The sequence below is a fragment of the Heloderma suspectum genome, chromosome 2, assembly GCF_057233095.1.
Source record: "Heloderma suspectum isolate Gila_16-S chromosome 2, 16-S_ref, whole genome shotgun sequence".
Taxonomy (NCBI): domain Eukaryota; kingdom Metazoa; phylum Chordata; class Lepidosauria; order Squamata; family Helodermatidae; genus Heloderma; species Heloderma suspectum.
The window spans coordinates 1247432-1265183 of NC_139459.1; the positions used below are offsets into that span (position 1 = coordinate 1247432).

The following is a 17752-nucleotide window of genomic DNA, read 5'->3' on the forward strand; positions in this document are numbered from 1 at the left end:
TATGCTTGAGGCTCTGCATATGTTGTGAATGGAATGGCAAGGATGGGATGGTGGGTGTAAATAAGTGTTTTCCATATATAATTGTTTTTGTTGCATTCTTCTTGGTGGTTTCTAATCTGTGTACTGTTATGTCCTTGAATGTTATTACTTGGAATGCTGGGGGCCTGGGTACTCCCAGCAAACGAAAACGTGCGTTCCAGACTGAAGGGAAGCAGCTTGAGACCAATGTTGCGCTGTTACAGGAAACTCATCTTTTGGTAGAAGACAAGACAAGCCTTGCAAAGACTGAGCAGGAGACGTTTGTGCTGGTGGCAATTCTAAAATCCTAAAGAAGCAGTGATACACAGAAACATTGATATCAGCAGTACAAGCAATATCTGATCCAGAGGGGGGGTTAAATATACTGATACGGTGACTGCTGTGGTGAATGTTTATGGGCCTAATGTGGTTCTGCTTATTATGGACTCGATGGCCTTGTAGGCCCCTTCCAACCCTACTATTCTACGTCTCATGAGTGACTTAGGGCGCAATCCTATGCATGTTTAGACTGCTGGGAGTTGTAGGCCTTTTCTCTGTCTAAACATGCATAGGATTGTGCCCTTGGTCACCTGCCTACTATCGTGTATGATCATTTGATAACTGGTGGGGATTTTAAGGGGATTCCGGACCCAATTTGGCAGTGACAGATTTTACTTTCTTGGGCTCCAAGATCACCGCAGACGGTGACTGTAGCCATGAAATTAAAAGACGCTTGCTCCTGGGGAGGAAAGCTATGGCCAACCTAGACAGCATAGTAAGAAGCAGAGACATCACCTTGCCAACAAAGGTCCGTCTAATCAAAGCTATGGTTTTCCCAGTAGCAACGTATGGCTGTGAGAGCTGGACTATAAGGAAGGCTGAGCGCCGAAGAACTGATGCTTTCGAACTGTGGTGCTGGAGAAGACTCTTACGAGTCCCCTGGACTGCAAGGAGGTCAAATCAGTCCATCCTAAAGGAAATCAACCCTGAGTGCTCATTGGAAGGACAGATAGTGAAGCTGAAGCTCAAATATTTTGGCCACCTAATGCGAAGAGAAAACTCCCTGGAAAAGACCCTGATGCTGGGAAAGACTGAAGGCAAAAGGAGAAGGGGACGGCAGAGGATGAGATGGCTAGATAGCATCCCGGATGCAATGAATATGAACTTGAGCACGCTCCGGGAGAGAGCACAGGACAGGAAGGCCTGGCGTGCTATGGTCCATGGGGTCACGAAGAGTCGGACACGACTGAACGCCTGAACAAACGATCCCCCTCACAATTTTCAGTCTGCAATCCATTCAGCGTTGAACAGTTATGTGTCTGAGCGAGGGCTGATTGCGTGGCTGCACCCTTCGGGGTGGGAGCATGCTTTGCGGGGAGGGGCTGTGCATCAAAATGGTTTTAGGTTCAGCTAAAACAACAAAAACATTGGAATTCTATTCCATTGATCAAAGATAATCATAAGAATATATATACAACCCCAAAACATAGATTTCGAGTTAAGAAAAATTTTCTGAACTATATAGGAAGGGCCAGCAGCCTACGAGGCAGGAAGCTGAGAAAGTCTCTCTGGATTGGGTCCTTCAGAAGGAACTGCTTGCAGAGCCTCTGTGAATGGAAAAGGCTAAGCGTGTCACTGAGAATAGGAGGAACGGGGAAGCCCTGGTGCCGGGTGATTTTCTGGCGGAGTGCCGTAAGACCCACGTGGACCTTTTGCCTCCTGAGCTTTTCTGCCTTTATCATATGGCTCTTGAATCAGGAACGTTACCTGTCTCTTTATAGGATGCTTATCAGTTATCCCTAAACCTGGCAAAGACCATACCAACTGTGCAAATTATAGGTCCTTAACCAACGTGGATGCTAAAATATTAATGGCAATTCTGGCTAATAGACTTCAGCATGTGATACATACATTTGTGCATCCTGATCAAGTGGGATTAATTCACCAGAGACAGGGAGTGGATAATTTAAGGCTTGCAGTAATTTGTCAAACATTCTCTCAGCTTCAAGTGAAATAATCGCAGCTGAGTCCGTTCTTTTAGAATTCAAAGCAATGAGGTTTACTGTAAGCCTTAAGCAAGAGGCGCAGTTTGTCCCCAGCTCCACACTCGTCAAAGCAGCTTGGAGCAGGGGAAAGGGGGCGTTCCTGGGGAGGGGCGGGGACAGCAGAAGCATCATCACGATGCTCCCTGTGCGCCATCTGGCCTCCCGCACTCTGACCCTCTCTGGCTGGACAGCTGGAATCGGCCATCTAGCCCCTAATGCTGGGCAGCCAGAGCATGGAGGAGGGGTCCCCCCTGCACTCCTCCCACCCTGCATTGGGTAGTTGGCCGCCTCCAAGGTTGCAGGGGGCTATCTATCCCCATTAGATCGTGCCCTAAATGACAATTTCATTGGTATCCAGATGTGATAAAGTATCTTGGTATATTGGTGCCTAGAGATATCTTGCAAATGGTTAAACTGAATATAAATATATTACAGGTGGAAATATCTCTTGACTTGGAAAGAAGGGCAACACTTAATTTAAGTAGTTGGGGTTAGGTAAACATACTTAAGATGAATGTCTTGACATGGGTAATATATATACTACATATTCCTTTAAATATTCCCCAAACGTAGTTTCAAAATCTTTATGCAGCATTTCAAAAGTTTAGGTGGGGTGGGGGTGGCTTCTCCCCATTTTTCTCTGAAGATGATGCAGTTGTCAATCTAAGAGCAGGGATTTAATTTTTCAGATCTTAGTTTATGTCATAAGGCTTATTTGTTAACTCATACCAATTATTGGAAAACATCTTTTATTTTAATACTCTTCCATGAGTTGTTTTGGAGTCAAATTATTCTTTACCTCTTCCTGGCTGGATAGTGTTAGGATCTAGGTATATTAAAAAGAAAGGAATGGCTCCACTAGCAATTTTAGCAGCAGGAGAGAGTTGGCATGTAATGTCTCATCCGCTGCAGTTTTCAGTTTCCTGCCTCCTAGCTGAGTAGAGCAGAGCAGAGCAGAGCAGAGGAAGCTGCTCCAACTGGTCTAGGGCTTATACAAGCAAGCAAGCTCCCAAAGAGCAAGCGATCAGAGCGAGCAATCAGGGACAGCAAACAGGAGTTGGCTAGGGGAGTTTGGCAGGGGAGGTCAAGGGGGAGGCCCCTAACATGTTTTTAAATCTTTTTAAAAAATTTCTTTTTCTTGTAACACACACTTGCATACCAGTGAGACTCTGTTTTTAACCCCCATTGAATAGCACAGGCTATCCCAGTACAATCAGAAAGCTAGAAACAAAAAGGGAATAGAGACTATGGAAGGAAAAGATTCTCCAGTGGTGGTGACCTGCAAGGTCTGTGCAATGTTTGTTTTCCTGCCTGAGATCAACATGGCCTATGCGTGCAGCAAGTGTACGTTGATTGCACTGCTGGAAGAAAAGGTAAGAGGACTGGAGCGGCGAGTGTTGACCCTCCAGGGAATAGAAGATGAAGAGTTCTTAGACAGAACGATGGAACTACAGCAGCAAAGTGAAGACCAGAAGCTAGAAGAGCAACAGCAAGCTGAGGCAGAAGAGGAAAATGCTGAGGCAAGGAAAAATGGAGTAGAGGATACTCCTTGGAAAAGGGTGACAGTTAGGAGCAGAAGAACTAGAAGCCGCTCTGCACCAGTAGAAACAGTGGAACTATGGAACCGTTTCCAGGTACTTAGGATGAGACTGGAGGACAGCCTGCAGAGGAAGAATTACAGGGGAACCCACATGAGAGCAAGCAAGAGGCTGAAGGTCAGTCAAGCAGAGGCGATGAAACCAAGGCCTACAACAACCAGAAGAGTAGTAGTTGTGGGAGACTCCTTGCTGTGTGGGATCATAGAATCATAGAATAGTAGGGTTGGAAGGGGCCTACAAGGCCATCGAGTCCAACCCCCTGCTCAATGCAGGAATCCAAGTCAGAGCATCCCTGACAAATGGCTGTCCAGCCTCGTCTTAAAGGCCTCCAGTGTGGGAGAGCCCACCACCTCCCCAGGTAATTGGTTCCATTGCCGTATTGCTCTGACACTCAGGAAGTTTTTCCTGATGTTCAGCCGGAATCTGGCTTCCTGTAACTTGAGCCCATTATTCCGTGTCCTGCACTCTGGGATGATCAAGAAGAGATCCTGGCCTTCTTCTCTGTGACAACCTTTCAAGTACTTGAAGAGTGCTATCATATCTCCCCTCAGTCTTCTCTTCTCAAGGCTAAACATGCCCAGTTCTTTCAGTCTCTCTTCATAGGGCTTTGTTTCCAGTCCCCTGATCATCTTTGTTGCCCTCCTTTGAACCCTCTCCAGCTTGTCTGCATCCTTCTTAAAGTGTGGTGCCCAGAACTGGACACAGTACTCCAGATGAGGCCTAACCAGTGCTGAGTAGAGGGGAACTAGTACTTCCCAAAAACTTGGGATCAAAACCCAAGTATGTCGCGAAGACCCATGGACTCGTCAGATATGCTGTCTCCGAGGAGGACAGATTAGAGATGTGACTGAAGGGCTGCCTACATTCATAAAGCCCACTGACAGGTATCCCTTCCTTCTCATCCATGTGGGAACAAATGGTACCACCAAGCGGAGCTACAAAGAAATCACATCAGACTTTGAAGCTTTGGGAAGGAAACTCAAGAACTTTGAGGCCCAGGTAGTTTTCTCATCCATTCTTCCACTAGTTAGAAGAGGGATAGCAAGGGAAAGGAAAATACTCTGGGTGAATCACTTGCTACAAAGGTGGTGCCGACGAGAGAGATTTGGAGCCTGGGATCACAGGCTATACTTCTGGAAGATGGACTGTTGGCTAGGGATGGGTTGCACCTCACAAAGGATGGGAAGAATGTGTTTGGCCACAGCATGAAGAACTTCATCAGGAGGGCTTTAAAGTGAATCCTGCGGGGAAGGGAGATGTAAAGTTGGGGGTAGCGATGGACGAAGGCTCATGTACCGCAACAACTGATTATCCTGAAGAAGGATGCAGACAAACTGGAGAGGGTTCAGAGTAGGGCAACAAAGATAATCAGGGGACTGGAAACAAAGCCCTATGAAGAGAGACTGAAAGAACTGGCCATGTTAAGCCTTGAGAAGAGAAGGCTGAGGGGAGATAGGATAGCACTCTTCAAGTACTTGAAAGGTTGTCACAGAGAGGAAGGCCAGGATCTCTTCTTGATCCTCCCAGAGTGCAGGACACGGAATAATGGGCTCAAGTTACAGGAAGCCAGATTCCGGCTGAACATCAGGAAAAACTTCCTGACTGTTAGAGCAATATGACAATGGAACCGATTCCCTAGGGAGGTGGTGGGCTCTCCTACACTGGAGGCGTTCAAGATGAGGCTGGATAGCCATTTGTCAGGGATGCTCTGAGTTGGATCCCTGCACTGAGCAGGGGGTTGGACTCAATAGTCTTATAGGCTCCTTCCAACCCTACTATTCTATGATTCTACGAAATCAGTTGTACATCTAGTTCTGGACCAGATTGATGAAGACCTTCCAGGATACAGTTCAATCTGAAGATGGCTTAGGTCTCAATCAAAACTTACACAGAGATACGTTGAGACCCTGTGGGTTTATTTCCTTACCTGAAATTTATACATCAATCAAAACTCAACCCACAGAATAATGGGCTCAAGTGACAGGAAGCCAGATTCCGGCTGAACATCAGGAAAAACTTCCTGACTGTTAGAGCAATATGACAATGGAACCGATTCCCTAGGGAGATGGTGGGCTCTCCCATCCTGGAGGCATTCAAGACAAGGCTGGACAGTCATCTGTCAGGGATGCTCTGACTTGGATTCATGCATTGAGCAGGGGGTTGGACTCGATGGTCTTATAGGCCCCTTCTAACCCTACTATTCTATGATTCTATGATCCATATTCGCATGCTAAATTAACTTTATGGGAGAATCCAGTTTGAAAATAGGAAGATGGCCTTTTATACAGAGGAGTTGGGCTGATAGTGGAATTATACTTTAGATCAGTTACTAGGATCAGATGATGAGTTTTGACCATTTTCAGTATTGCAGATTAGGTTTCATTTTTGTCCAGTGCTAGTTGGCAGTACATACAGCTACGGCATTTGTTGGAGTCTAGATAGGGGCCATTAGCAATGAGTGCTTCAGCACTTCCTATACTGTTGGAGGAATTAATTGGTTTCTTACAGCAAGTGAAACCTACAATAGCTGTTTATAAAAGGCTTTTGGAATGTAGTAAAGTAGATGTTCAGAGTGTCAGAGAGGCAGGGAATAAAGAGCTGGAGTGCTCCATGCAGCCTAATCAATGGGAAGTTGCCCCTGCTTCCAGGTGTGCTATTTCTGTCCATCTAAAACGGAGGCTAATTCAACAAAAATTGATGCTACTTGTATATTGGACACCACAGAGGCTTGTTCAGAAGAAGCTGGCTGGCTCTGCCATATGCTGGCCATGTAAGGAGGACAATGCCTCATTGAGGCATTTGATGTGGGCATATCCTGTTGTAGCTTCTTTTTGGTTGGAAGTTATCGCTTGTTATAAATGTTGTTTGTGAAAAATCGGTGATAATAGTGGGTGTCCACTTGCTTTTAAATTACATCCCTATGATGTGGGGATTAATAAGTGGACAGCAAAAGTGGATGCTAAGAGTCCTTACAGTTGCAAAGAGGCTCATACTTCAAGCCTGGAAGGATAAACACTCACCACCAATCATTCAAAAGACAGAAAATCTGACTGCTCTTACCGCACTTGGGCATATCTCCTGCAACTGTCAATTTCATATGGATGTTTATTTAGTAATATGGAGTGCTTATATTGAGGTGTACATTTGAAATGGAAGTATTGAATCCTTCTTTTCCCCTCTTTTTCTTTTTATATTAAGGGTGAGATGTAAATGATTATTGTGCATGGATGTGTTTTATGATACATTCTTTTCACCGCTGTCACCCCTCCTTCTCCTTTTTCTTCCCCCCTCCCTCTCTGTTGTGGTCCCCCCTTTCTTGTTATTGTTGTATTTGCAATTTAAAAAAACTAGAAAGAAAATTTTAAAATAATAAAGAGGAAGGAAGAACTGTATGAAATTATAAATTGTGGACGGGGAGATATTTTCTCCATCTCATCATACTAGAATCCAATGGAGTTATCCCAGGAAGCTGAACGGTGAGAGATTCAGGATAGATCAAAGGAAGTCCTTCTTCACACAGCGCAGAGTTAAACTACGGAATGTGCTACCACAGGATGCAGTGATGGCCACCAACTTGGTGGGCTTTGAAAGGGAATGAGAGGCAGATCTTGGGAGGCAAGGCTCTCACTGGCTACTGGTACTGATGGCTCTATGCCGCCTCCCATGCCAGAGGCAGGGTGCCGTGTACACCAGTGGCTGGGGAACACGGGAGGGGGCTGCTGCTCTCAGCAGCATTCTGTGCCACTGAGTCCTTCTGGGGCTGTTTTGGGTGCCCCCCCATTAGAGTTTTTTCCCTAATGCTTTTGTACTTCTGCAACCCTCGGGGATTTGCTGGGTCAGCCAATACGTCCCTTATGTGTAGGTGCTTCAGTTTAGGCAACATAATGGCAGTCAAATAGAATACAGAATGATATAACATGAGGGTATTTTTGCCAACCAAACATTATAGTTACCTGCAGAGAACCAGATCTCTTAAAACCTCCTGTATCCAGACACTCTTGGTTAGTTCCAGTTCTGTGATGTGTTTGTTTGCTTTATGTGTTTAGATAGATGGATGGATGGATGGATGGATGGATAGATCACCAACAACATTAAAAGGTTGGGGAGCTTCCTGAACATCATTCTTGCCCCTCCTCCTGCGCTGTGGCTTGCATGTGGCTGCCGGGGTCCTGCCCTCCCGTCCCCGCGTCCTGATCCTAGCCTGTTTCTGAGACACGCCTCTCTCTGGGCTGGTGTGCTTCCTCCCTCAGTCATCTACATCTGTGGCCCATTGGAGATGTTGCACCAGGTCTTGCGCCTGGCTCAGTACGAGAGAATGACCAACGGCGACTATGTCTTCTTCTACGTGGACGTCTTTGGAGAAAGCCTGCGAGCTGAGGGCAACCGGGAGGCTGCCAAGCCCTGGCAGAACAAGGAAGGCCAGGACCCAGGAGGCCTGCGGGAGGCCTTCCGGGTAAGCCTGAAACAGTGCTGGGGGGCGGGAGGGGGGAGGAAGGTCTGGAGGAGGGAGAGGACGGGGGCTGTTGCAGATTCAGTGAGGAGTGAGGTGAGCCAGGGCGGGTTTTGCCTCGGAAGCTGTGAATCAGCAATCACGGTGAGCTCGCCCCTGAGCAGGTACAGAGAGCTGTCCTCTGATGTCTGAGTAGCCACAGCCCTTCGCTGCATATCTGAATTTAGGGGAAAGGGTTTCCGAGTTAGTCAGGAGTGAACCGTACCAGCTCTTCTTTTAGGAGCTGAGCACTAGGCGGCCAGCTCCAGCACCAGGCATCCTGACAGGGCTGCTCCACCCCGATGAGGCCCAGCATCCCATTTGCCCTGACTGTGCGCCTGGCACCGGTGCCCCTGTTTTATGCCATCCCCTTCTCTGCAGCACAGGAGGCCTTGGCCCCTTCTCTGTCCTCCAGAGCAGTTGCCCCGAGCCAAGGGGCTCTCCTGCGACATAAGAGTTGCACCTCAGGCACTCTGTGACTCGAGGAACGTGGATTCTGGGACCACGGGCTACACTTCCTGGAAGATGGGCTGTTGGCAAGGGACGGGTTGCAGCTCACAAAGGATGGGAAGAATGTGTTTGGCCACAGCATGAAGAATTTCATCAGGAGGGCTTTAAACTGAATCCTATGGGGAAGGGAGAGGTAAAGTTGGGGGTAACAATGGACATAGGAGTATGCACCACAACGGAGAGAACAGCTCTGATAGCGCCCAATAATAGTCAACAGACACATGTAGGAAGAAAGCCAGACTATGAAGCACATGGTCTTCGATGTCTATATACTAATGCCCAGAGTATGGGAAACAAACAGAACAAACTTGAACTCTTAATACAGGAGGGAAATTATGATTTGATAGGTATAACTGAGACTTGGTGGGATGACTCTCATGACTGGAATACAGCAGTTGAAGGATATAACTTGTTCAAAAAGAACAGGAGGAACAGAAAGGGAGGTGGAGTTGCACTATATGTTAAAAATACGTATCTCTGCACAGAAACACAGGAGGAGGAGCTTGGTAGCCCCATCGAGAGCATCTGGTTAAAATAAATGGAGCAAAGTGTAAAAGGAACATGGTGGTCAGAGTCTACTACCAGTCACCCAATCAACTGGAAGACAAGGATGAAACCTTTGAAAAGCAAACTGCCAATGTTTCTAGGAAGCATAATGTAGTAGCAATGGGGGAGTTCAATTTCCCCAATATTGGTTGGGAGACAAATTCTGCAAAACATGGCCCCTCTACGAAATTCGTGACTTGTGTTGCTGATAACATCCTCCTACAGAAAGTGGAGGAATGAACTAGAGGATCGGCTATCCTTGACTTGATCCTAACCAACAGAGATGACTTAGTGGATAAAGTAGCAGTTACAGGAACTCTGGGGGAAAGCGACCATGTTGCACTTGAGTTCTTGGTTCTAAGGGAAGCAAAAGCCGAGTGTAGTCAAACGCGTACCCTGGATTTTAGGAAAGCTGATTTTCATAAACTCAGAACAATGATCAGTAAGGTCCCATGGCAAGCGATGCTAGTGAGAAAAGGAGTCCAGGATGGGTGGGAGCTTTTAAAAAAGGAAATTCTCAAGGCACAATCACAAGCAATTCCAACAAGAAGAAAAGGTGGAAGACAACAGAAGAAGCCAATGTGGCTTCACAAAAAGCTTAGGGATGACCTGAAAACAAAAAAGGACACATATAGGAAGTGGAAAGAAGGCCAAGTAACAAAGGAAGAGTACAGGCAGGGATGGCGTCAGGAAGGCTAAAGCTGAGAACGAGCTGAGGTTAGCGAGGGATGCTGAAAGCAACAAAAAGGCTTTCTTCAGCTACGTGCATAGTAAAAGGCAGAGGAAAGAAATGGTGGTTCAGCTATTAAATAAGGATGGCAAAATGATAACAGATGACAAAGAAAAGGCAGAGGTGCTCAATTCCTACTTTGGCTCAGTTTTCTTCCAAAACAGGGTCTATGACCCCCCTGGCAAAAGCGAAGTACAGGCTGAAGGGGCAGGATTGCAGCTTGAGATCAATAGGCATATGGTCAAGGAACACCTAATTACTTTAAATGAGTTCAAATCTCCAGGGCCAGATGAGCTGCATCCTAGAGTCATAAAGGAACTGGCAGAAGAACTCTCAGAACCGCTGTCTGTTCTCTTTGAGAAATCATGGAGGACGGGGGAAGTGCCAGATGACTGGAGGGGGGCTAATGTTGTCCCCATCTTCAAAAAGGGTAAAAAGGAGGAAGCTGGGAACTACAGACCAGTCAGTCTGACATCAATCCCTGGGAAAATTCTGGAGCAGGTGATAAAGCAATCCATCTGGAAGCACCTTGACAACAGTGCAGTGATTACTCGAAGCCAACATGGATTTGTCAAAAACAAGTCCTGCCAGATGAATCTGATCTCATTTTTTGATCAAGTCACCTCCCTTGAGGACCATGGGAATGATGTAGACATCATATACCTCGACTTCAGCAAAGCTTTCGACAAAGCGCCCCATGATATCCTGATGAGCAAACGAGCTCAAAGTGGGCTTGATGAAACAATGATCCAGTGGATCCACAGTTGGCTACAGAATCGGACTCAAAGAGTGCTTATCAATGGGATCTTCTCCAACTGGGGGGAGGTAACAAGTGGGGTAGCGCAGGGCTCAGTCCTGGGCCCAGTGCTCTTCCACATTTGTATTAATGACTTCCAGGAGGAGGTGCAGGGAATGCTGATCAAATTTGCAGATGACACCAAATTGGGTGGGATAGCTAACACTTTGGAAGACAGAAAGAAAATTCAAAGTGATCTGGATAGACTGGAGCACTGGGCAGAAAACAACAGAATGACATTTAATAGGGAGAAATGCCAAGTTCTGCTCCTAGGAAAAAGAAACCAAATGCACAGTTACAAGATGGGGGATATGTGGCTCAACCACACTACAAGCGAGAAGCATCTTCGAATTGTTGTAGACCACAAGCTGAATATGAGCCAACCATGTGATGTGGCTGCAAAAAAGGCCAATGCTCTTTTGGGCTGCATTCATAGACGCATAGCTTCCAAATCCTGGGAAGTACTAGTTCCCCTCTACTCAGCACTGGTTAGGCCTCATCTGGAGTACTGTGTCCAGTTCTGGGCACCGCACTTGAAGAAGGATGCAGACAAAGTGTGGAGACGGTTCAGAGGAGGGCAACAAAGATGATCAGGGGACTGGAAACAAAGCCCTGTGAAGTGAGACTGAAAGAACTGGGAAGCCAGATTCCGGCTGAACATTAGGAAAAACCTCCTGACTGTTAGAGCAACATGACAGTGGAACCAATTCAATAGGGAGGTGGTGGGCTCGCCCAGATTGGAGGCGTTGGAAGACGAGGCTGGACAGCCATCTGTCAGGGATGCTCTGACTTGGATTCCTGTATTGAGCAGGGGCTTGGACACGATGGCCTTGTGGGCCCCTTCCAACCCTACTATTCTATGGTTCTATGACATGGGGAGGCCACGCAGGGCTAGAACTGGCCCTGGCTCTGAGGAGGACACTGTGCTCACCCCTCTGCCACAAGGGAGCACCTTTGGCAGAAACCCAGTGTCCCCTTGGAAAGGGGTCCTCCGCCGCTGCCTCACTCCCACTTTGCAGGGCTGCTGTCAGGCCTTTCTAGAGCTGAGTGCTGGATGTTTTGGCAGGGCTGAGGATGGAGGTATGTTTAAGGGGAGCTGGAGGTGGGCTTTGCAAGGTCTTGAGCTTTGTGGGGGAGGAGGTGCTTCGCAGGGCAAAGAGCAGGCAAGGAGGAGAGCCAGAGGGGTGCAGGCAGCATTTTGCCACAGAGCAGAGAGGAGGGCGGGAGGGGAGAGAATCTGCTTTAGGGATAGCCACGGTTTCAGCAGTAGCTGCGGGGAGGAAAAGAGACACTGACAAGGCAGAGCTGCTGGCCTTCTCCCCCCTGCATCTTCTCCTCAGGGGACCCCTTGTCGGAGCCGTGGGTCTTGTGGAATGCCTGCCCTGCTGCCTGTCTTAGGGTGGCCCACATCTGGCACATAGGCACCAGCTCTCCCCACGTCCTCACAGCCTTTTGCTTTTGCTGCAGACGGTGCTGGTGATCACCTACCATGAGCCCCAAAACCCAGAATACCGGCATTTCCAGAGCCAACTGATCCTGCGTGCCCGGAGGGACTTTCAGGTGGAGCTCAATGACTCACTGGTAAGTCCCCCACTGATCTGCTTGCTTCCCCCACCCCCACTCTCCTGTTGCGGGTGCCTTCCAAGGGACAGGGAAGACCACATTCCTGGGTCAGATATCTTTCCTGGGGAACAGGGTCGGGGGCGTCTTTGGAATCTCCCATCACCTTTACAAATGGGCAACAGCGAACTGTGCATGGGAGATTCCCAGGGTGACACCTGCAGAGGAAAACTGCAGGGAGTGATGGTCCAGGGAGACAGCTGACCCAGGAGGCAGCCTCCAGGGAAGGATTGCCTTGATAAGCCAGGGTGAGACTCTCCTCACCTGGTGCTGGCTTGGAGCACCAAGTGTGACATAGGATGATGGTGGTGGTGGTGTTTTTCCCCGGGTAACCCTTGTGCATCCGCCCAATGTGATTCCAGCCTAGATCTCTCTGCCCATTTCCTAAATCCGCTTTTGCTTGACCTGCCTGCATGGTGTGTTTAAAGGCTGCTGAGAAAGGGGTGGTGAGGCTGCATCCACAGAGGGGGGAGGCCATCCCACCTCTGCTTCATCAGCCCAGCAGGGGCTCCACCATAGTTTCCCTGAGAGGAGCAGATCTCCACCCCCACCATGGCCTCTCTGGCTTTGCTCCTTGACCCGGAGGTGGCAGCTGTGGCCGAGAGGGCCTTTGTATGACTTCAGGTGAGATATCAGCCACATCCACTTCAGGAAAATGTGGACTGAGCCACTGCAGTGCATATCCTGGAAACCTCTAGACTAGACTACTGCAGTGAAGTCAACCTGGGGCTGCCTCTGGTCCAGAATGCAGTGGCCTGATTGCCAACTGACATTGGCCAAGAGGGCCTCTGTTTCTCAAGCAACTGCCCTGGCTACCCATGGGTTTCCGGGTCCTGTCCGCAGTGCTGGTCGCGACCTTGCCCTCGATGGTCTGGCCCCTGGATAATCAGAGGGACTTCCTCCTCCCACCACATGCCTTAAGACTCAACAGAGGGGGCCTTGTGTGGTGGCCCTGCAATCTGCAGTGTCACAGGTAGCAACTGGCCAGAGGGCTTCCCCCACGGCGGCCAGCGCCCCCTCTTCGGAACACACCGTGGAGGGCAGCTCAGCCGGCTGCCCCTCCCTCCCTCCCTCTGCCCAGGGGGCTGATCAGCCTCTGGGGAGACTTTTGGGACAGACTCTCACGGGAGCAGGCTGCTGCTGGTCTGCCTGGTGGTCCTATCTGGACAGTGGCTTCTGACTTTATTTGTTTACACCGTGTATGGACTTTATCCTTATACGCTACTTTGTGGGCCTCTCCTGGCCAGGAAACAGGTAGCAAGGCCAGTGGTGGACACTCTCTGGGTTGGGTGACTCAGAAGCGGGCTGACGGTCGTTATGTGTCCTTCCTCTCACCAGGAGTCTGTTTGGCTGCATAATGCAAATCCCTCTAAATGTGTGTGTTACCCCATAGCCATTCTCTTGAAGGAGTGGGGCAATGACAGATTTTGGGGAGGGGCTGTGGCTCAGTGGCAGAGCACACACTTTGCACGCAGACCGTCCCAGATTCGATCCCCAGTAGCACCTCCAGGTAGGGCTAGGAAAGACTCCGGCCTGAAACCCTGGAGAGCCGCTGCTGCCAGTACTGTGTCAACAGTACTGGGCTAGATGGACCGTGGGGGTTTGACTCGGTGGAAGGCACCTCCCTGTGTTTTTATATTGGCAGTATTTCTGGGCAATGGAAGGATCTTAATCTGTGTTAGTCACCATGAGAATAAAAGGGTGAGCCATAGTTATTCTTCTTTGAAGACCAGAAGGTGATCTTGACCGATATCACAGGTGTCCAGTTCTGGCCAACCAGTGCTCTGCTCCATTTGCCTGTGAGCTCCCACAACTGTAGCAGATTGGTGTTTCTCTGCAATGTCTCTTGATGTTCCCCAGAAGTGACCGAAGGGCCAGGTTCCTCAGGAATGGTGTCTGGGGCCCACCAGGTGGGGTTGCTTGGCTGCAGGTGAGGGATTGGGGTGGCAGACAGATATCAACTGTGAACCTGCAGTGTGAACCAGTTCAAGGTGCAGCTGCCTGAATTGAGATCTGGGCACACCTGCCCCCTTCTGGGATGGCCAGACATGTCCCCAGCTAGAGTGGGACTTGGCCTTGTGAGCATGGGGGCAAAGTCACCAGGAGAGCCCTTGATGCTCTTGGCTAAGGCCCATTTGAGGAAGACTGAGGGGAGACAGGATAGCGCTCTTCAAGTCCTTGAAGGGCTGTCCCAGAGAGGAAGGCCAGGATCTCTTCTCCATCATCCCAGAGTGCAGGACGCAGAATCATGGGCTCAAGCGACAGGAAGCCAGATTCTGGCTGAACATCAGGAAAAACTTCCTGTTAGAGCGATACGACAATGGAACCCATTGCCTGGGGAGGTGGTGGGCTCTCCCACACTGGAGGCATTCAAGACGAGGCTGGACAGCCATCTGTCAGGGATGCTCTGACTTGGATTCCTGCACTGAGCAGGGGGTTGGACTCGATGGTCTTATAGGCCCCTTTCAAACCTACTATTCTGTGATTCTATGATTCAAAGTCCCTTGTAAATGAATACTCAGGGGGTTTAATGCCTACAAAAGGAGCCATTTCCCATATATCTGCAGCTGACCCATGGAACTCTCTGCCATCAGGGTAAACAATGACTAGTGATACAGCTGAGTCCAAAGAACAGCCAGACAACTTACTGGAGGGCAGGAAAACCAACAGCTTTTAGGCTGATTGCCGGGACTGCCATCCAGATGTTTTATTTACACTTCAGTCTTAAATGCATTTCCATGGAAATCCATCCTGCTGGTTTTTGTGGAACCTTCTGGGGGTGGAGGCTGGAAGCCCTCTGGAGGGGGAGATTTTCATTAGGAGCATGTGTTTATGTGTGATGGGTTTCTGGACACCAGGGTCACTTGCCTGCCCAATTCAAAGGTCGTGGGCATCACACGCTGTTAACATAGGCTGATTGAGGGAGGGGGCACCATCCACATTGGGAAATGTGGTCATGTGGTACTGGAAGGCACATTTAGGTTGCTGATGGGATGTCAAAGTCCAAGACATCCAAGGACACATTCTCAGAAATGTCCAGAGCAGCAGCCGTGTTAGTCTGTTGCAGCACAAAGTCAGCAAAGAGTCTTGTGACCCCTTGAGAACTAACTAATTGATTATGGCATCAGCTCTCATGGATCATAGTCCAGTTCACCAGATGTTATCTGAGTTTCAAGTGTGTGTGTATATATATACGCACACATGCACACACATATGTGTTTGCAAACAGTGAGGTCAGAGGGAACTGAAATGCAAAGATTACAGACAGTGGTAATTCCCTTACTTATACTGGCCATTTGCAAAACCGTTGTTGGGTGATAACACAGATATCCTTGCATTGGTGGGCTGCTTAGCACATACAGTACAATACAAATGCTTGTCCCCTATTCAAGCCACAGGAGGTCAGACTTGAGCATCTTGATGAACATCTCCTGCCAGACAAATCTGAGCTCATTCTTTGATCAAGTAACCTCCCTTGTGGACTGTGGGAATGCTGTGGACATCATATACCTCGACTTCAGCAAAGCTTTCGACAAAGTGCCCCATGATATCCTGATGAGCAAACTAGCTCAAAGTGGGCTAGAGGAAACAACGATCCGGTGGATCCACAGTTGGCTACAGAATCGGACTCAAAGAGTGCTTATCAATGGGACCTTCTCAAACTGGGGAGAGGTAACGAGCGGGGTACCGCAGGGCTCAGTCCTGGGCCCAGTGCTCTTCAACATTTGTATTAATGACTTGGAGGAGGAGGTGCAGGGAATGCTGATCCAATTTGCAGATGACACAAAATTGGGCGGGATAGCTAATACTTTGGAAGACAGAAACAAAATTCAAAATGATCTGGATAGACTGGAGTGCTGGGCAGAAAACAACAGAATGACATTTCATAGGGAGAAATGCCAAGTTCTGCACCTAGGAAAAAGAAACCAAATGCACAGTTACAAGATGGGGGATATGTGGCTCAACAACACTACAAGCAAGAAGGATCTTGGAATAGTTGCCGATCACAAACTGAATATGAGCCAACCATGTGATGTGGCTGCAAAAAAGGCCAATGCTCTTTTGGGCAGCATTCATAGAAGCATAGCTTCCAAATCCCGGGAAGTACTAATCCCCCTCTACTCAGCACTGGTTAGGCCTCATCTGGAGTACTGTGTCCAGTTCTGGGCACCGCACTTGAAGAAGGATGCAGACAAGCTGGAGAGGGTTCAGAGGAGGGCAACAAAGATGATCAGGGGACTGGAAACAAAGCCCTGTGAGGAGAGACTGAAAGAACTGGGTATGTTTAGCCTTGAGAAGAGAAGACTGAGGGGAGATAGGGTAGCGCTCTTCAAGTACTTGAAAGGTTGTCCCAGAGAGGAAGGCCAGCATCTCTCCTTGGTCATCCCAGAGTGCAGGACACGGAATAATGGGCTCAAGTGACAGGAAGCCAGATTCCGGCTGAACATCAGGAAAAACCTCCTGACTCTTGGAGCAATACGACAATGGAACCAATTCCCTAGGGAGGTGGTGGGCTCTCCCTCACCGGAGGCGTTCAAGACGAGGCTGGACAGCCACCTGTCAGGGATGCTCTGACTTGGATTCCTGCACTGAGCAGGGGGTTGGACTCGATGGCCTTGTAGGCCCCTTCCCACCCTACTATTCTATGATTCTAATTGTAGATCAGCTGTTTCCTGATCTGCAGGTGGCAGCTGTTGAAATCCTTTTTTCAAGAATGGCCACCTCAAGGTAATTCTTGAAGGCCGGTTTGGACGACGTGACAGTCCATGAGTTAAACAATCCATGGGCTGTTGGGGATGGGTGGGAGAGAGCATGCTCACTGCCTGCAGCGCACCCGCCATGTCTTCTCTGCAACCCATGAGCGGCTCTGTTGTAGGTTGCCTAGTGGGTTGTCCAAACCCAGACTCAGCAGTTAACCCAACAACAAGCCATGGGTCATGGCCTGGGTTGCTTAGCCCCGAAACAATCCTGCAGTCTGGTCTGGACAACATGCTGAACAACCCACGACGGAGCTGCTTGTGGGCTGCTGAGTACAAGTGGGAGGGGCAGGCGCGCTGGAGGCAGCATGCCTGCTCTCTTCTGCTCGCCCCCACAGCCCACAGGCTGTTGCGTTGTATGAACCAGGTTGGTGTGGCCTGGGAGGCTGACCGATTCCCCGACTGGTTTCCGAGTATTGCCATTTCTGATGTCAGTTTTGGGTCCATTTATCCCTTTGCATAGGGACTGGCCCGTTTGTCCTGCGTGGAATGCAGGAGGGCATCGCTGGCAGCTCCCTGACCTAAAACTGCTACTAACCGGCAGCAACAGACCACATAATGGAGATACAGACCCTGTGGAAGAGCCAGGTGCAATCTCTGCCCCCATCTCTACCCTGGCAAGACGTTTCCCTCATGACTGACT

General features: G+C 49.0%; 1 protein-coding gene across 2 annotated transcripts in view; it reads left to right on the forward strand.

The window, feature by feature from the left end:
* NPR2 (natriuretic peptide receptor 2) overlaps nt 1-17752 on the forward strand; it is a 52719-nt gene that overhangs the window by 18263 nt on the left and 16704 nt on the right. For both annotated transcript variants that reach the window (XM_084832683.1, XM_084832685.1), the window contains exons 2-3: nt 7912-8114; nt 12200-12313. In XM_084832683.1, the coding sequence (XP_084688809.1) occupies nt 7912-8114; nt 12200-12313 (317 nt within the window). The remainder of the gene's footprint in view (nt 1-7911; nt 8115-12199; nt 12314-17752) is intronic.